Raw genomic sequence first — 21,251 nt, forward strand, 5'->3', positions numbered from 1 at the left:
CTAAAATAATTAATTTCACATCTACCACAATTTACCTATCATTATGGGGATATGCCACGAGCGAAGAAACGGAATCAAAGCAGGCCATCTGAATAGCAGCTGGAAATTTCATTACGATTTCTCAGCGATGTAAATTATTCGCTACTCTGGAAACATATAATCGATATTGGGTGTTATGATATACCCTCCTCCCCACACTAAACTTTGTACCGTATAGATTTGTAGAGCGTTTTGCCTCTCTCTCTCTCTCTTTCTCTCCGCCTGTTCCCATCCCAGAGAGAACATCGTGCTGGATCCAATACAAGCAAATGAGGTGAAACAGTCAATCGACAGAATTGCCATCAGTGCTCCCATCACTAATGGGAATAAATGACCAACTTCCATGCAAAACTAATGGCGTTCCAAATGTTTAAGGTACAGTGAGTAAAAGGCTTACAATGTAATCTACAGCGTATCCAGAAAAGCCTTCTGTAAATAAATAAAAGGAAATGACTGTCCTACGACATGACTAAAGTAGATATTTAATACCACTTTGCGATGATACTTTCAACAACGCGCTTTTCTTGAATGCGTGAAGTAGGGAGTGGCCTTCGTTTGACTTTCTGCAATCGGAGTCACAGAATTTACTTTGAGAATGTATTTACTAGAGGACGTTGTGTGGCTTTGGTGCTTAAGAGAGGGCCTTAGTGGTACTTAAAGGATTAAGGTAATGAAGGTGGGAGTTTTAATATTCATTTCGTAGGGCGTTTACTAAATACCTGTATTGTTCACCTCCGCTGGTTGCCTTTGTCTTCCTGTATTATGGGAGTAGGAACTCAGTTATTTCATGAAATGGACATCATCTTAAAGGTTAAAATATAGGATTATATAACTTTAATCTGGTTGGCGCAAAATATATTGAAAAGGACATTAAAACCACTGAATAAGAGATAAATGTGCATTGCGCTTAATCAGGATCTTATACCTCCATCTATGAATGGCTCTTTGGTGAGTAGACTGTCTACAAGCTGCGTGTATTCTTGCAGTTGATGTATCTGTTTTAAGGGATGAAAAACTGGGCGGTCCTTTCTTGAGAGAGAGAGAGTATACCATACAGGATGTCACGGTCTGGGGAATTTGTTGTTGGGAATGAGGACTATGTTCAACAACATATGACAGTTGTGGACTACCTGAATATTGTCCTGGATCATGTAGATCAGTTTTTGTCCCTCAACAATAATGTCATCTTTCAAAATTACAAGAATTATGCTACCATACCAGAAGCGGCTAGATATGTTTTGCAGAACATTCGAAAGTCCAACAAATTAACAGATGGATTATCGTATTTCAATAACCACCGACTGTATATGGATATGTATGGTTAGGGGTGAAACATAATTCGAGATTGTGCGAGAGAATAGAAAAGACAGATGAATATCGGGAGCACAGTGGGCCCAGAAAATGTACTGTCTATTGCATTCTTCCAGTTCAACTAGTTTTGTCGCGTTGTGCAGTTCTAATCCCTTTAAATTAGAATGCTCAGATTTCCTTAGGATGATGAAACACAGCACGCTCTCCAGACAGTAGAGTTCTCTACTACACACACAACGGGTTTAAGCTGCATAACATCTTAGCAACGAAGCGTTCACATTACAGAGCTGTCTCATACTTTGAGTTGAGAAACTTAAATGCTGCCAGGATCTTGAAACAGCCGTAAATTATAGTTAAGACTGGCGCTTCGTCAATTAGCACAATAATTGCGTCATAAAGTAAACGTCTCTCTCTTTCCCTCGCATCATTCTTCATCATCTCTCCGAGCCCCTTACATTGGCTCCTTCGGTCTTTTGAAATTGTGATGGACATCTTTAAGTTTGGCGTGCGAATTCAATCTCATTCTTAAGAACAGCGTCATCTTATGGAATTGTACAAAGCGTAAGAGCGAACAGGGATTGTCAATTAGCTCCTTTCTAACCCGAAACTTTCCCCAAACTCGCGGAACTCATGTCAGTTACAGCAGTCACATTTTATTATGCCACAAAGTTCCGTGCGTACTGAAAGGATACTAATTGGCTGTTGAGTTCTCATTCCTTCGAGTATGGTGGAAACAGCATTTCTTAGCACTAACCTTAAGCTCCTTATTACCTTATAAAGTTAACTAAAACAACAACAAAAACTTAATTTTACACGTACGATTATTGGAGATTAATGCTTTATGAATAATCTTTGGTGATGAGTAGATGGTCGTTTTAAAATCTCTTTAGCACGATACTAGTTAATAGGAAGTTGTAAATTTGTTCTTTGTCTGGAGAAACATTTTATGTTTCTCTTAACAAAGATATGAGGATACGCTTCTTGTCCAGTTTATTAGGACCATTTAGATTTGACTGTATGCAACATCTGTAGGAAAGTAAACCAGGTGACCCGATTAGTGCCCAAACCAGTTCACCAGCTATGTGGACCAGAGAAGATCTCATGGACTTCCAAAGAGGAAATTGGCCATGAGATCTTGTACTTGTCGAGCCATCGCAGACTAGTATCATTTGAGATCTTTAACGAATGGAAAAAACGGCCCCAAAATATTCATGAACAGACGTAACTGCTACCCAAAATATATGGTGACGAAACGATGTACTCGACTTCTGGAGCAAGTTTTCGAGTGTAACCATTGCCAAAGAACGTAAGTATTAACCTCCATCACGAGGCTTCAATAGTGGGACTAGAAAACCACTGATCTCAGACACCAACTGGAAAATACGGCCTTGATGGACACAGGGTGGCCGGGGATAGATCAGAGTGAATCCCAAACGTATCTGAACAAGTACATCACACAATGTTGATGGACTCACCCTGGGGGGGGGGGAGATAGGCTCAAAATGAAGGTGCAACCATGCACTTCATCAAATGAGTGAAAGAAGGTTTGGGGCACAAAAAGCTGAAGTATCCAGCCTGGCCAGACCAATTCAGATCTCAAATCCCATCTGTGGGATGAACTGGAAAGGCATATTCGTCAGCATAATCCCTTGCCGACATCATTCCATAAATTGAGAGCAGTTCTGTTACATGAATGGTAGAGTATCCACGGGTAACTTTTCAATACCTTGTTGACTCCATGGCACATTATGTCGGAACAGTGATTCCAGCCAACAGCTGTCAAACAAGTTGATACTTCTAACCATGGTGTTTAATTCCAACACGAATGGTAATTTTATTATAATTAAATATAAAATTTTATTGGCATTTAAATCAGTGATAAAAAGAATTGTTTCTTCTCGACATAGTCACTCTTTTTAACTAAACACCATTCATTGACATCTTTCTACTAACTTCGGAATACCTTTTTCCGACGAAACTTAGTTGTTGTGAGATCAAGAATTTCAAGAAGTTGATAATAGAGATAACAAAGTGGGCAAAGAATTTGTTTCTTCAAGTAACCAGTGCCTTTTTCTTTTGTAAGAGCGTACTGCCTTTATAAAGGAGTTCAAGAAATTCTTCCGATCCGACGCACGCCTGTTCATGGTACAGCAAAGAAGAGGTAGTTTTTGGCTAGTATAAAGGCAACTCGTTGAAGCTTTATAGCCAAAGGTAGTTTGTGAAAGTCAGCTAAGAACTGTATAAAGTTTAGTTTGCCTCTAGAGGAACATAAAGCCGAGGATTTTAACTTAGCCATTATTAATGTGACTGGGTAGATCGTTGTCAAAGAAAGATGTCTTCCTGCTTTAATTAAGAAGATCTACAATATAAAGTTTTTATTTTGTAACTTAATCAAGAAAATGCATGCAAGATGATGCGGGTATTAAAGGAGATTAAAAGACCATGAGAGCTTTAAGGTTGTTGGTTTTAAATTGGATGGATTTTCTCTAGTCAAGAACAGCGACAACCCAAGACAGGAACATGACTTGTAAGGAAGATTTTCCAGACGAAAAACTGAACACCGAAGTGGATTTACCCTTTTAGTCATAGGTAGTCCTATGCCGGTCGTGTACTGCTTGTTCCTGAAGAATTCAACCTTTTCTTTTTGATGATAATCCCGAACACGAAAATCTATTGAACATCTGTAGTATCCTGGAATGGTTAGAGTTAGGGAAAAATAGTTTTTTAACACTGGATTTGGATTTCTGTAGTTTGTATTTTTCAAGAGATTGATGCGGAAGAAGGTTGAACTAAAACAGAGGTATAGTGATGGAATAAAAATTGTGCGATGAGTTTGGAGTTGAACCATGAAGAAATACTGGATTAATTGGACAACGAAGTAGATTTAAGCAAGTTTCTATCACAATATCATTAGTACTACAGTATTTTTAAAAAATCCCCGAAGATCGGGTAGGGGATACTTCAGATTCTAGAAAGCTAATCAGTCCAATTACTGCACAGATAGAGAGGAAACCATCTTATTTCATTATCGGCTGTTTGTACTCCATTTGTTGATACAAGGCATAGTCCAGTCAGAATTTCTAAACGACCACAGCATGGTCTCTATCAGCAACCTCAAATACGCTCCCTCCTTCCAGTAAAGGCGAACCTGTCCCATGCCACCAAACCCTTACCATATTCTACCAAAAATTGCAGAAATAAGACTGATACTATGAACGAATCATATGATATTGATGTCTCTTGACTAACGCAGTCCAGCCTTCGCAGACTAAACAGAAGAGATGGTATATCGGTTTAAAGAGATCTTTTCTTATAAAATATGTCTCTTTAAACCGATAAAGCACAGCTCAAGCCAGTGCAACCGCTTCATTGCAGTTTCAGCCTGGCCCAACAAAATAATTTATTGATCAAAATACAATTTAAATAGCAACTGTTTCTGGTTAAATTTCTTTTTCAAATGCATTGTAACGCATGCAAAATTGTGGTAGCGACTTTAAGATCCCCTCCATCTAGGGAAAATTTCTTACAAAAACCCTCGATACTACGGTTCTCACCATGTTGAATCACTAACTATACGAGATCCTAATCGGCTTGGCAGCGCCTTTTTAACCAGAATGTTGAACATCATTTGACATCCAGAAGCATATTTTGCTTCCGATCACATCCCCATAATACGTTGGATTAAAATCCTTATTCCACTGTTCAAATTTAATATTCCAGCTGTAGTTAGTAATCCAAACATCATGTATGTTACCTACTTGAATGGTAACAATGTGTACTACATCTTTCTCCTCATTGACTTACACTTTCTAACTGCAATATATTGTAGAAGTCGTAGGCGATCTTCTTACAATCCGTTTAAATTTTATCGTCCTCACTGCTACTTCCAAAAAATCACTATCTCATGTAAGGGTATTGCTTGGTGGTTGTTCCCTCTGTGTCTGTTTAAAATCAAACAACTTCTACTTGGAATGACAGGTAATTCAAGAAGATAGACTCCCTCATTCAAAATTCACAGCTCTGTTCAATTGCGAGAAGTCTATTGTTATTACGAAATATCTTCACCAAACATTGGTTAAAAGAACCACCAAAAACACCAGATGGTCTTTTTCGAAACTTAAATTCTTTGGACTAGTCACATCACGAAATTCCATCTTAAGTACTGTGGGCAATATTCGTTAGCTTAATGGAACAAATGTAGATACCTTGCTGGCCTATTGATCCTAAAAAAATTGGCTGTGAGGGTCGAAAACAGCTCTTTCTGCCGCTGGCTATGCCAGAATGCCTCAGTGCTTTCCTCCTTGACCTCCTTCTAGGCAGCTTTATTGTTACTCCAGCCCAAAAGATTAACTGTTAGCACCTAAGAAAAAAACCAGTATTTTATGCTTATTTGTAAAGATAAGATTATTTTCTCTTCAAACTGGAAAAGATGTTTCCATTTCTGAGTACTCAGATCCGACTTCACGATCCACCACAAATTCTCTACCTTGAGCATTAAATATTACCAAAGTGCTATCAATCTTTGATGCCTCTCATTAGAAAGAGGTGATAGATGTTCAAGCAACCTTCGACGCTATCAGCATCCAAACTCTGCATCCTCTCTGTAAAACACTTTAAAATCCAAGGCAACAATCCTTTGTTTAAGATCTTGCCTTCAAGGTAACGTACATTGAGGAGTGCTTTCGGAGTTGCTTTTTACAGCAACCCTGAGAGATGGTATCAAGTTTTTATATATTATAGAGTATGAAATGTGATTGTATACCCTTCTATCTTCGGGTGTGTCGAAGTATCCCTTATTGGAATAAAGTGATATTATTGTTAATATGTCTATGGGATTATTCAACCTGTATTTCTAGATTTAACGAAATGTTGATTATGGGATGAGGTGTGGGCATCTGTAAGGCTGCTCATCCTTTAGATTTTTTGCAAAAACAAGAAACAGTATACATTTTTGAAGGAATACTATGTTTGCCGGCTATTTTGATTACATGCACAAAACCTCGTCAGCTGTTTACAACTTTTTGTTCCTAAAATGAGATATATTTCTTGCCTTTAAGAAAGAAGTGGAAATATTTTAGTGCTTGCTTTGCGTACTGTGAATATTAATTAGAAATTAAAAATACTACCACTTATCGGAAACTTATGACATACTTGGCAAGACACGTGCCGTCCCTATGGGTGACCAACCGCATTTGAAACTTTCCGTATAGGATATAAAGAGAGGAATACGACGGTATATCAAATTACTCTTCTTTTAGTTTTCTTTATCACCTGGAGTGAGAGCTTCAGTAAATAGATGGTGCAAGTTGGGAATGCTACAGAAGCAAGACGTGCCTCTTGTGTGTACATGGAACTAGGCCCCAGATCGTGTTGGAGAAGAGGAATAATTAATGAGGGATGCTACGTTCTTCGCGGTGCCTGGCAATAGAATTGTGATGAAGAGTTCTTTGAGTGGGATGCTAAAGATGCAGATGTAAGGGTGAAATGGCGTCGTATTTTCCTTTAAATTCGTCAAGGATGGATGAAGTTTAAAAAGTTTGCAGGCTTCTAATCAGAAGGGATGTTCGCCTATAGGAGTGGAGTTGAGGGAGTCGTAAAACACGCGTGCCAGACATAAGCCTTCAGTGGGCGTGATTGTGAAACGGTGATGGAACATAATTCATGAAGTATTGCTCCATCAGCTCAGGTGAGATAAATAACTTACTCCATCCTGAGGGTCCGATGGTTCTCTTTGCCATAAACCAGATTCAGCTCCACTTAAAATCATTGCTTATTAACCATTATTTACATTACTAGGAGAAAAATGTGTTGAAATCTGCAGACTTCGAATATAAAATAACGCACACACTGTTTCATTTGTAGATGTTCAAGTTACGTTATTTGTAACAGAAAAATCAGTCCTCGCGCATGGTTTTAAAATTTTGAGATCCATTTAAGAGCTAGAAGCAAATCATATCATTAGGCCAGTTAGCGTATATGTCCGTCGGCATGTAATAACTCAGCTCCTACTAGATGAATTTTCATACAACTTTATATTTGGGACTTTTAGAAAGATTTGTGTAGATACTCCAAATTTCATTAAAATCCGACAATTAGTATTTCTCCGTCTGTCCGTCCGCATGTAATAACTCAACTTCCATTAGATGGATTTTCATGAAATTTTATATTTTGCATTAAAATGATTTATCACGTCTTCCCAAATTTCATTAAAATTGAACCAATAGAAATCCCATTGCTTTTTGCTCTTTTTTTTTTGTTATAAATCATGAATTATTACTATTAGCTATCGTGTCTAAAAAAAAAAAAAAATCCCGATAGCAAATAGTAATAATATAATGTCAGAACCGAGAAAATTCCCTTTCTGCGCATCTATCATATTGCCCACGTATTTATTCCTTCCAGTGCTTCACCTACAGTATACAATGCATGGATGTCCTATGTGATATGTATAAAAAGGATAACAATTGCCTCATTTCTATTGATCCGATCTTAATTAAATTTAGGAAGGCTTGATAAATCATTCTAAAAGAGCCAAATATAAAATGTTGTGAAAATCCATCCACTGAGAGTCGAGTTGTTACATGCGGACGGACTGACAGACATGGTGAAGACAACAGACGCATTATGCATACATGCATCTAAAAAGTATCTTTCTTGATGTACTCTACGAAGTATATACTTCTCTTCTAATCAGGATTAAATATCCGTGGCTTTGTCAAATAATTTGAAACCCAAAAATAGCACAAACAGAGGAACCTATAAAAATTATAATGTGGTACTCTCTGACTGAGTGACTCGATCTATTGCTCACCTAGTGTTCTAATTTTGCTTTCATTAGTGTACGCCTAAGGGTGAGTGATCCTACCAAGTTAAAAAAAAAGAAATAGCAAATTTCATTCAGAAAATATTACTCTCCAAAAAATGAATTATTTAGAGAAAGTGCTTAAAATGCTTTAGAGAATTTTCAAGAGTCATCTTAACGGAAAATCTTTCTTCAATCGTCCCCCGAAGCATACCTAACAATAAAAATTGGAAGCTCTTAAGTGGTTGAATAGTTTAAGTAATTTATCTTTATTACTCTCCCACACACATACACGGGGAACCCTCAAGGGTCTCCTAGTTCTTAGCGTGTAGCGTAACTCCAGAGACACGATTCTCGTTCGCTCCGTTATCAGAATAGATCCAGCTGGTCACGTTGAAGGCTACAAATAATTAATGATAGCACGTGAACGGTGTAATCCTGTAGATTGCGAAAAAAAACAAAGGGGAGGGGGAGTTAGTACTGTGGGAAGTCATGAATAATGCTGAACAATTGCATCTACGTGTGATAAGGGGCTTCCGCACCATTTAATTCACGCCGGTTGACGCTATTTTAAACAGCTAACATTTCTTTTGGCATTAACATCCGGGCAATTAAACGTCCACCATCTTGTTTTAATATGTCCACCTCCTGGATGTCCACCATTTGTTTTTGACGTTTATTTCTGTTTCTCTTTCAATAAAATGTTTTTTCCCCCTATTTGCACGATCATGCTGCTTAACGTACCTGCTTATAACAATACGTCTTGTTTATTGATTGACGAGGGCTGTTTGTAAAGTAATGCAAGGGCTGTTTAAAAAAGTAAGGTACAATATGCGACCTTTTGCTATGTGACTTCCATAGCAAAAGGTCGCATTAATGAAGGTTTTGCTTATTATTACAGAACCCTCTACACCTTTGTTGTCATAATGTAGCTAAATAAAAATGGCTGCCTTGCTTGAAACTTAGAAAATTTCCATTAATTCCATGATTCACTGAGAAGGGCTGAAATTTCTAAGTTTACTTAGAAAAACCGATAAAATAGATTATTTCAAAACATATAACTGCTGACACGTAAACGGTTTCCTAGCAACCGATTTATCGTTAATCTTGTTGGGATGGCTGACGAAAGATTCTCGTGAATTTGAAATGTGTTTACAATTAAATGAATCCAGGGATGCCTTCTGGATTCGTTTAATTGTAATATCATTATTTGTTTGTTTTTTCTTTCATGACAATTAAACGTATCGAATTCGTTTCTTGTGTTTCATAAAATGCTTTAAATGTGGGACAAAGGGATGCTGGAAATGGCGATTTCTTACCTTAATTTCATCACGCAAAAAATCAACAGTCTTCTCTCATTTCTCTCGGTGCTCTTGTAAGGATAATTCTCGGTAGCGTGATCTGGCGTACAATAACCAGCATGGGGATTAGATTACATTGGAGAGTAGACGTAGTGTGTGGGGTTGTAAACCTAATCAAGCCATTTTCCTGTGGGAGTGGACTTCATCAGAAGTCTGTCCGGAATATAAAAAAATAAAAAAAAAAACACCAGATTGGAAATATGGCTTTTGTTCTCTCGTATCTTCTCGGAATCTGTGCTGAGGGATTCAGAAGATATTGGTTAACTTTGTCTTGTTTGTGGAAACGTTTGATACACGAGGGATGGCCCAAGTATTTTTTATTGTATTTTTTTTACCAGGCATTGATTAACGTGGTAAATCTAAACGGTGTTCTTGAATTAATTTACTGACAAGAGTTAAAGAGTATCTTTGAAAATATGTTCCTTTCATTGGACCACCAGTCCATGGTCCATTCTTGAAAAGTTTAATAATTATACAGTAATTAGCGAATAACTCCATCACCCAGATTTTTTGGCCAATTCACAGTTACATAAATACAGCCCCATTTGTGGTGAGCGTGCCAAACGATGCGCATTTATTAAGCCAGAAGAAGAGATTAACCCGTCTGCATTTAGAGATGTCACTGCAGCTTTAATTATGCCATCTTTTCTAAAACGAATTGTGCTCTTCGGTTCATTTTGAATAATGAAATACAGTATGCTGTCTTATTTTTTTATTTAATAAATTCAAATTTATTCAGATACTTCCCTTCATATAACAAGATGAGAAAACTTTGCATTTTGGTACGCTCATCGTGTAAGGGCCGCCTCTGTGTAATTGGTGGAGGGGGGACGAAAGCAGCTACTTGGGCGAACTGTTAGAATTTAAAAAAAAAAACTCATTTCGACGCAAAAATAACAAACCTTTTTGACTAAATAGTTCGTAAACAACATTAAATATTATAGTTCTATAAAAAATTAGATATCTGTACACAGAGTGGTGGAGGACGTGCAGAAGATGTCTCTTTAATTTAGCGGGAGGAAAAACAACGTTGCTGTATTGTATTTACATAATCTGAGCGAAATGAAGTAGGAGAAATATCTCCAAATGGAACTTAGTACATGGCCCACAAAAACGCTATGAAGAATTGAAAAGCCAAGGAGCCAAAGCAAACAGAACTGTCCCTACAAAGAATCTGATCTTTATTTTTGATCTACGCTACCATCTAATATAAAAGCTGGATATTTACACTGACATCAGACCCAAAATGTTGATGTCCACCAGACCCAAGCAGAGAATCATATTGGAAAAAATGTTCTGTGATTCGTCACTCCATAACACGACTTTCCAAAGTCCAGGAGCAAATTACGATTCATAACGGACACTTCTAAAGGATAATCCTCCTTCTGAATGATTATCCCTCATGGAAGATTAAAATTTGTGAGGTTTTTTTACTTTATTTTAGCCACTAGCAGACAATTACGTTTAGGTTTGGTGACAACGCCATCTGTTGGGAATGTAGTTGTGTGGTGAATGATGGGTGCCTCTATAAGGTGGAGGACGTGGAGCTTCAGGTATTATTTAAAATGGCTGTGAGTAAGGCGTTACCTAGCGACTACCTAACCGTGAGTATATTACAAGAATTCCCATCAGAGAAGAGGACCGATAAGATTTCCACCACCGAAGCTTTCGCGCATCCCCACGAAACAGATGATTATTGCTTTATTAACCACTAACATGGCCGTAAATATTGAGCGTGTCTCGGCAGCTCACCCTGTGGCTGTCACCTCGAAGGGGTCTAATAGAGATAGAGGGTCCATAAATCCCCTTTTATAGGCAAAGGAGTGGTAATAATTTATCAGTCAATAGTTTAATGATAGCGGATGTTTGTATTTAAAGTACATTTCCTCCGCGATGTCTGTCGCTATTATCATAACAGTATTCTTCTTTCAAATGCGTTATTGTTTTTAATTTTGCTCTGGGGCATCTTAATGTTGCCTTCAAGGAGACGAGACAGAGTTCGCGAAATAATGGAGATGCCATTAAATGCCGAGACGCATAACGACACTTAGCTATCCGGATGATAGCTGTGGTAGGTGGGTGTGTTATCAGCAGCACTGGCAATAGATGGGTAACAAAAATGGTGGGAAGAGATCTTTGATTGTCGATCACAGCAGATGGAAAGATTGTGTTTTAAAGCGATTTTCCTCGGCGTGGATATTTCGCTGGTATTTCTTGAAATGGAGTATGAACAAATGCTATTAAGGACTATAGGATATTTTATTTCGAGTTTCCAATCTTTGCAGAATCTTCTGTGGGTGGGCTGTGAGGTCTGGCATGCCTGGATCTCCTTTTTTTATTTCTGCTTATTGTATAAAATCCAAAATCTATCTAACATTATTGTTATTGTTTAAGATTGGACATTTTTTAATGTACTCAAGGTGTATTTAATGTCCAAGAGTGGAACTATCACTTTTCATAAAAGTGTTTAATTTGAAACGGGTTATTGTTTCGTCTTGGACTTCAATTTCCTCATAGTATTTTGCATGAATTCAATTCAGTGGTCACTTTATTAGCATGATCAGTCAGTCCTGGTCTTGTTACTACTCACTCTGCTACTGACCAACTACCTTCCTTTTGGACAGTGGTTTCAATTTAAGACCTAAAAAAACAAAAGACAAATTTCATCCGCATCTCTCCACCTCCTTTCAAGAACACTGGATAAAAGAGTATCTATATTCGTTATGAAAGAACCTTTCATCATTTCCTAATCACTTCCTTTTCATAGTTACTAAGCAAATTTGATGTTTCCTATCAATCACACACAATCCCTTATAATACCCCCGAACAACCCACTCTTGAAGTTTGAAAAATCGGAAGCTAATCTGTACCGAATTACAAATATCGATTTATTTCACTTTCATCAGAGAGAGTGAAATAAATCACTGGAGCTTAGTTTTGCATTGTCAATCGATATATCGCCAGAAAGTCTACGACTTTATGACAATCACAGCTGTTGGTGACATATTGTAGTGCTTTCTACATCGGTGGGAACAGATTCTTGTAAGACTAAACAGGGATGGATAGATGTCCTGGAACTACAGATGTATTTCATCTTTCATGGTGAGAGACTTAATTAAAACACTAAAATATTAAAATAATTCTTTTCCTTGAAGTTTATTAATTGGTTCCAGTGTCGTGTATTGAAGTTATCTCCATTTATTCTTAAAGTGACAGTTTCTTTCTCCCTCTCCATCCCTGTAGCCTGTCATCCTCTTATAAAATAAGATATATCTACGAGAAGACCTCAAATAAGATGATGGAGGCCATAAGAACTTCAACCAGTACTCTGTAAGGCTTCCATTGTCAAGGTACAGTCTTCAGCTCAACCTTCTCAGTGTAAATACATCAGAACAGTGTCGGTAGCGTTCGAATGAGGCGGAGATAATCGATAAATACATTAATGGAGGAAGATAATAAATTACAAATCTCTTTTAGGCGTTGACCGTTAGATGAGAGGATCCATTAACTTAAAACATTGTCCTGTTTTGGAAATATTAGAGCTCTTAAAGAAACAAATAACGAAGTCCTTAAAAGCACTTCAAGTCCATGCGGACTTCAAATGCTTTTAAGTAATCCCTTCACTTATAAACAACACCGGAGATTTTTTCCCTTTTAACCAAATAGCCATTTTATGCTTAATTTTGTTACTTTTATTTTTTTACTTTGAAAGCGTGATAAAGTTAAGCCATGCTACATCCAGTAAAAGGAGCTAATTTAGTATTCCTTCATGTCGTTAACTGCTCAGGTGTCTCGCTAATTGACCACATAACGCTAAGAATGTAGCCATTAGCGTTTTAAGTTTCTTCTGTCTTCGTTTTCTTTGTACTTGCTTCATTAAAATACTGACGAGTTCCTTATTCCTTTTTATGTCTCTTCATTTTCTAGCTGGTGTGAGTGTTCACCAGCGCCTTCTATTGCCACATATGGGTGTTAGGAACGAAATTATTGCTCTAAAACGCATCTAATGTGTCCTGTAAATCTTCTTTCATGGTTTATTAGTGTATGGTATTTGCACAAAAACGCTCAACAACCAGAAGAAGCTTGATCAATAAAGCGGAAAGTTCCGTGGCTACATCAACATACCTCGGCCCTAGCATGATGCATTTGATAAGATTAATATTCCATTTAAACACAGAATGAAAAGTCATCTAAACATACAGTTAAAAGAAGTAAGCTATAACAGTAATTTGTAACCAGACGCCCCCCCCCCGTTGATAGTTGGTCACATCTTACCCATCATAAGCATCACCCATTGTTAACGATCTCAATCTTACAGAGAGCTGCAAATGGAAGCGGACTAGTGCTGAAACCATCACGAAAAGAACCGGAAAACCTCTGAAGCTGATGGAACGAGACAGGAGAGCACTGCAAAGAATCTTTCGCTCGCAGCGTACAGCCAGAATGGTATTTCCAGGGACGAACTCAGAGAACTGGCTCTCTCTAATGTTCACATTTACTTGAGGTGATATTGATAAGTTAAAATGTATGCATATCATCTATGCAGTGGAAGTTGTGAACTTTTGATACTTAAAATAATATATACAGAGTTCGACTACGTCTACGATTGATTTCACTGCATGCGTGTCAAAGCACGTGGGACCATGGTGGAGTAGGCCGTGACTTCTTTCCTCTGAAGGGTAAATTTGCATGTAGTCGTCTTAGAGCTGTTATTTAAGGAGTTGTCATTGCTTTAAGTGATGGGACAAAGAGCGAACATCAAATTTTAAGTTCTGGAGGAGTGCAATTGAAACCTATGAATTGGTTTGCAGTGTGTCCATGAATGTTTCGAACCCCAGAAACGATCGAAAAAGTTAAAAGATTGCTCATTGATTGAGCTCGATCATCGGATGACTCTTCAAATCGTGGAAGAATAACTTGATATTAATAGAGAAACAGTTCATGAAATTATAACAGATTTGGGCAAACGGAAGATCTTTACTAAGTTCAATCCCCTCTGTTTAACCGATACGAGGAACTCATTCCAGTGTTAGATGATAGTTCCCTCTTGTTCTATCCGATAGTAACAGGTGGTATTTCCAATACAATCCACAAACAAAGAGATAAAGCATGGAATGGCAATCAACATGCTCTTCTGGGCATAACAAAAATCGTATTCAAAATCCAAACAGATGTTCATAACTTTCTTCGATAGTAAGAGAATCATTCACAAAGGGTTCGTTACACCAAATAAGACAATGAATAAGAACCGCCGTAGCCTAGTGGTCAGGCGGGAGGATGCATAGGTACACGTGCCTTGGTAACCAGGATTCAAGCCAGTGACTGCTAAATACAGTGCTGTTTCTTGTATTCTCCCTATCTTGTGAACTCTTCAGACTCTGTGATCGCCCCGGAATATAAACAGAAAGTTCAAATAAATAAAATTTATTTTTACTATTCACATATTCTGGATCGTTATTCGTCAGATTTATTTCTTCCAGACTACTTCCTTGCTCCTCAAAGTTAAATCTACCTTGAAAGGAGGACGATTTGGTGGTGTGAAAAAGGAATTGGCAGCGGTCAGTTGAATCTTGTTTAAAAATGTTTCCAATAGTTCTAGAAGCTACTCGCCCTTCTGTAGCTGCTCAGGCCAATTATTTTAAAAACATTAAAAGCTTTTTTTTCAGACTGACAACTGATGGAACTTAAATATCAAATCCTGTATTTCAAATCCTTCTATGAACTCAAGAGTGGGTAGCTTAAATCATCTTATAAATATAAGAAGCTGTTGTCTTCTTTAGCCTTCATCTATCCAACGGAACAGACACACAACGTTCATTTGCAGTATCTGTTACCAATTCGATTAAACCAAACAAGATTTCCTGTTGATATCTTTTCCCCAAGTTTTTGTATTCTTCATTGCCTTAAATTAATGGAGATAAAAAGAAAAGACACATTTAAATTCCTTGTGAAAATAACGAAGAGAATATTGAGAAGTTTTAAGAATCTTCCTTTGAAGCTCTACCTTTCCTAAGGGAGAATTAATGGAAGAATCGATCTCTGGTCGTCTAGTAAAATTCCAACAAAACAAGGTGAACTCTTTTCTAAATCCCAGTCTCAAGCGACACAGTGTGGCACGTAAAACCCATGTTTTAACCACTTCTATTTCCTGCGGAGATATAAAACGAATCTTTTCAGTGTCGTAATTTTAAAGTAACAGCGGGGGCGAGGTGGGATGTCTAACTGCAGTTACTTGATCTACACGTGTTCAACATAAAAGAGTCGGTCTGGCACCTTTAATACCATCTTATTGATGTTTTAGTCAATGGAAGCTTAGATTGTCGGTTTCTTGTAGGACCGGTGATTTACAACCATCATGTAGATCAACACGCGACTGGAAACTCACCTCTTCTTTCGCGTGCCTTGATGTGTAACAGCGTTTGCAGTTCTCAACTCTCCTTTGCAAGAAATCGTAAATTTTCCGTTGTGTCCTGGTAAAGTGCCATTACATCAATCGTAATGGCTAATCCGACACTCACATACATGCCATCATTTCCACACGTCCCCCCCCCGTACATTTGTCGCTGCCGAAGCATTTCTCTCATCGTCACCTCTATGGATCTTTTCCAAACACTCCCTTGAAGGATGTTGATATTCAAAAGTGTCTTTCTCTTCAGTTTTAATAGAGATGTTAGAGGGTGTTTTAGGTAGCAGATTTGTATAGTTTTCCTTGCTGTACTGCACGAAATCGCAAACCGTGCTTTGACGGCTGTTTAACGCCCCCTTTCCTGAGTTTCCTTGGTGGTAATCGAGAAGTTATAAAATGTTTTAGTGAATTCATCTATTGCGCAATTGATTTTTCAATATTCGGGATGAAAAAATAGAAAAGTGCAACATAAAGACTTTAATGATGTTGATGTCCATGGTTTGAAGCCTCATCGGTGGGTAAGTAGGCTCCATAAGTGAGAGATCTGTTTCAATGATTAGAAATATCGACAATATAATGAATGCTTGATGGTGTTGAAGATTTAAAAGCACGTTTTAGTTTATGTCAAAGGTCTTATGCGTCTGATTATACTAGAACGGCACAGCCTCAGTCTGTGTGATATTGAGCAATCTAAGTTTGCCCAGTGCATCGATTTCGTATTGTGGGTGCACTGCCATTTTCTACGCATTTCTCGGTATTGAACTCGCACTTTAACGAGGCCACAAAAGGGGACGGAAAGCGTGGTGTGGTGAATGGCCTACATTTTAAATAATTGGCATTAAACTTTTCCATTGAGGCATGTGGACACTTGTTTTATGAAGGGCGGTCTTCAATGGTAGTTCATCTTCGCCTTTTCACACTGTTGACATACAGAAGTCTGTAAAATGGTCAGAAATTAGTGTTCTGCTATGTTTGATAGCGTGTGTCCTGCTGGGTGGTTTAGATGTTTTTAGCCACTTATAACCAGGAAGCAGCAATCAACAGGAAGCTGCTTCCTAGTGCCTCCACTCCGCAAGGAGGACCACAACTATATAATCAAATACAATCCACAAGCAGATGTTGATAATTTTCTTCGATAGTAAGAGAATCATTAACAAAGGGTTCGTTACACCAAATAAGACAATAATTAAGAACGGCAGTTCTTATTCATTTCTTACACAATTATACAAGTACTTCCCTTGATGGATTAAATCCCACACCCAATAGTGCCAATCCTATGGATGCCAGCAAATGATTGCATCCCGTACCATCGAAGGCCCAATCAATGGTAAAAGGTAAACTGCAGCCATTATCAATCCACTGCAGGATGGGAGCCTCCTCAAAAATTCATATTAAAGGAAATGGACCATAATCTACCACGCTGGTCCAGTGCGGGTTGACAGTTCGACCGTATTTAGCAGTCAGTGGCTTGAACCTCGGTCTACTCAAAGAGCGTACTCTGCTGCACTTGGCTACGGAGGCCTCCAATGGTACTAGAAAGATAATACCGTCTCTATATACAACTACAGAGGCCAGAAAAATGCAGCCTCATAAAGCAATGCTTTTTATGAAATGCCTCCTCAATATGATATCGATACCCTTAACATCACACGTAGCTCACCTGCTTAGTACGGGCTCTGGCCTTTGACCTATTTGTTGAATAATTATTTAAATAAATAAATATTTTGTACTATTTTAGACTAAATGTAGTTTTTGAAAAGAAGTTCTTTCCTTTCACTGGACAATTTTATTCTATTGATCTTTTCGGAATGACATCATCAAAAAAAAATTAAACACACACTCTGAACTGTCTTTTATTTAGAGGTGGAGATCCCACATCTACGTAGGGAAGTGTAAATGATCACTTTAGGGAAGTGTCGCACGAAGCCAACATCTGGTTTGCCATTTCTCTTTCAGGACCTCTTGATCTCCTATCATGTGCAGATGAATCATTCCTGACCACTGACCTTGTGTAGCTGGTGAACTCGCGACTCCCGCATGCCGTCAGCAATTCCCCTGGCAACACGGTGAAGGTGGGAGGATTGGGCCGCCGCCTGGCGTTTATGCCGTGCAACTGCCTGTGGTCGGTGCACGGAGACAATGGTAACAGAATGGATCCATAGCATGGATAAAAGGTAAGACACGCTTTGCTATTATTTTCTTTCTTTTTTCTAAGTTTATTTCAGGCAGATGCAATGTTGCTCTTCGTGCTCTTTATGATGCTTGGAAACTCATGGTAATTTCTCTCCGCATTTGCTTTTTTTTTCTCTTCTCAAATTATAAATAAAATCGGATTTGCCAACTGTGACGCCCTCAATTTACATACGAAGAAAACGAATTTGAAAGAAAATTGATTGTCCGTTCATTTTAGGTGACACTATCGGTGGAATAAGCAAAGAAGAATGGTCCGTGTGAAATAATTAAAAGACCGTTGCTAATTAATGAATGTGACAAGGCTGTCAAAGGAGCTGAGTAATGACATTGATAATGATAAATTATCGGGATTAGTGGAGCAGCTTCGAGCTGGCTTAAGTCCATAAATACATACGAAGATAATGAAACGAAGTTCAATTTACTATACAGATACACTTTCTAAAGAACTGCAAGATGCGGGAACTCGCAATTACTGGGCGATTCTCTAAAGGTGGAGCTGGCGTTCTGAAATGCTTCGGATAATGTTAAAGAATTATTAAGTTTTGTATTGGTTTTAGGCTTAACCATTTGCTGCCACTCCACTTCAAACTGAAGCTATCCTCGTGCTCTTCTGTAGTTTTATTACTGATACGTCTTTTTTTGCTAACGGAAAGCTTGTATGAAGAAAATTCCTGCTCCAGTCATAAAAAAGAATGGCTCTTATGGGGTCCCTTTTCCATATCGTGTGCGAAAACTTCATTTGAATTTACTTTCCGGACTTTGATTGTTCGAAGAAAAAAATTCACCGCCCCATTCAGTCATTTTTTATTTACATTACGTGGACACCAACTAGCAACGAGACTCATAACTGCTAGTCACCCATAAAAATTTCAAAACAGCGGCTTGTGTTGAAATTTTTATGGGTGAAATTCTTGTGTTGAAATTTTTATATGTTTCATTCGCGGTGCTTGTTGGGTTGTACCAAGTTTAAAATGCACGAAGCTATAGGCTTACAAATTTGTAAAACCACCTTTGAATTACCCTGTTTTTTTTTCCCCTATAAAAAATAAGAATTTTCACTTTGTTTGAAAATGACCTCTAAATGACCTTGTAAAAATTCTCAAGGGCAATTCAAGGTCATTTCGAAAAGCTAATGTAAACTCTATGAAAATATAATACAAGCCCTTCCTGAAGAAAATTATCTTCGATTATCTCATATTCTCCTTTGCCATACTCAATTCAAATTACGAAACCTGGTTGAGTCATGGTGTTTACGCTGTAGACAATCTCTCTCTCTCTCTACGTTTGATCCGTTTAATCACGTAGGTACGTATACTTAACACGCGAGTCGATTTGTTGTTATATGCACCATCGATTTCTGACGAGGAAACACATTGAAATAAATTGTTTCCGAACATGTAATCAGCCAGTAGTACCACTTCTGACATTAGTTTTCCTTCGTAGACATAATCTTCCCTTGCTTGATAACTGCCATATGATTATTATTAAACGCTGTCCGTAATGTTCTCTAGTATCTGTGTAAGTCTGTTCAAGATAATGTTCTCGTTGCCAAGGGTCTCGTTCTGAGATATGAGGAAAGCAAATGGTAGTTTGCTTGCAGTTCACAAGTGGGCAAGGGTTAATGATAAAATGATTGCATCTTATCTTTAGTGCAAGATAGTGGTTGTAACCGGTTGAACATTATATCAGTTGTTACGCTGTTATTCAACAATTATTAGAGGTGACTTGATAAACTTCGATGAAGCTTCCATCTACAACGCCTGTTGCTTTGTTGTTTGCTGTGTATACACGTATTTGAACCACAAAACGGCAAAGGGCGTTTTCCCTGCATTTTCCATTCTATTGCGTCCAATTACCACGATATCAGAATGCGCAAACACCAACTGTGTCTCTCTTGCCTTTCAGTGATAGGAATAAACCAGTCTAAGCTTACATGGAGGACAAAAGATAGATGTAGAAGAAAAGAACTTTAGGAGTGTATGGTCAGGTGCGGAAGTAGGTTAAAATTAAAAGCTTCTTTACAAGTAAACAGGTATGGGCCTTCCCCAACGTATTGCCATAATGTTGGAAGTGCATAATTGTCGAGGTTGTCCCTGTATTGCATAGCATTCATGGTTTTGTCGATAACGACTAATGGGCCCAAGCCAAACCATGAAAATCAGCTCCATACCATGACACTTCTTCCACCAAACTCTATTATTGGGGGGATACAATCAGGAAGGAACTGTTCCCCTGGCATTCGCACACCCAGAAACGACCATCAGACTGGTAGAGTGCGAACCTCGACTCGTCTGTCCATAGGATTGTTTTCCACTGCTCTACAGTCCAGGATTCGCGCTCCTTACACCATGTTAATGGGCATCTAGCATTTGTTGAGGTGATCAATTCTGTTGAACGTGTCATCTTGCCTTCCCACTTTTGCAATTGTCTGTTCGAAGCCCAGTGTGCATATTTATAGCAGGTTCTGTGACGTGTTTCATGTATAGGATCTGTTTCCCCATCCATCGAGGGGTGTCCGGATATTAATAGTAGGACAGCGTATTTTCAAATAGATATTTTGTGCTTTGGTAGTTTCCGTTTCAAACAAAATCGGCCAATTTCAATAATTATGGGACCACGATGATCTTCGGAGTTCTTCTGTATCCTAAGTTAAGCCTCGAGATTAAAATATGCTTCTTTTATTTATACAGATATCGTGCAGGCATTCTTAGAACCTAAACAGGGCGAATGCGTCCCTATCTACTGGCTCCATTTTCCAAGCATCGTTCCGTTCGTGTTGACCGCTATCGTGGATATAAATTCACGGTTTTCCTTTCGCTGTTCCGTATTAAAGTAATTATTTTTATCCGCTTTCAAAATGATAAAACTCCTAAAGCAAATCAAGTGACGTTGAAGGCTCCTCTCAGGAGGTGTAAGCGATGTATTTCCCCTAAAAAAAGAAAAAGAAAAGTGCATTCTCTTATGAAGGAACTCTCTCGCTGCCGGAAGAGTGAAGAACAAGGAATGATTGATCTCATTGGGGTCAGCTTTCTAATTCTACGTTCGGCAAAAGATAGATAAGAGATAGGATCAGAAGGTAGGAGAGTTTCCCTTCCAGACAAACCTCTAGAAGGATCTCATTCCCCGAGCTGAAAGTTTA

The 21,251-nt window shown here is 38.2% G+C and overlaps 1 protein-coding gene and 1 long non-coding RNA gene across 3 annotated transcripts in view; both read left to right on the plus strand.

Moving 5' to 3' along the window:
• The window catches only part of LOC150079351 (uncharacterized), a 277,103-nt gene extending 259,126 nt beyond the window's left edge, over positions 1-17,977 (plus strand). The window contains exon 3 of the long non-coding RNA XR_016547582.1: positions 17,876-17,977. This is a non-coding gene — a long non-coding RNA (uncharacterized LOC150079351). The remainder of the gene's footprint in view (positions 1-17,875) is intronic.
• A 46-nt stretch (positions 17,978-18,023) lies between these two features.
• Positions 18,024-21,251, plus strand: part of Epac (Exchange protein directly activated by cAMP) — a 110,030-nt gene continuing 106,802 nt past the window's right edge. For both annotated transcript variants that reach the window (XM_090382822.1, XM_090382823.1), the window contains exon 1: positions 18,024-18,093. In XM_090382822.1, coding sequence (XP_090238948.1) covers positions 18,059-18,093 — 35 coding nt within the window. In that variant the 5' untranslated portion in view covers positions 18,024-18,058. The remainder of the gene's footprint in view (positions 18,094-21,251) is intronic.

This window comes from Mastigoproctus giganteus, chromosome 10 (genome assembly GCF_048544385.1).
Source record: "Mastigoproctus giganteus isolate SK-2022 chromosome 10, ASM4854438v1, whole genome shotgun sequence".
Taxonomy (NCBI): Eukaryota; Metazoa; Arthropoda; class Arachnida; order Uropygi; family Thelyphonidae; genus Mastigoproctus; species Mastigoproctus giganteus.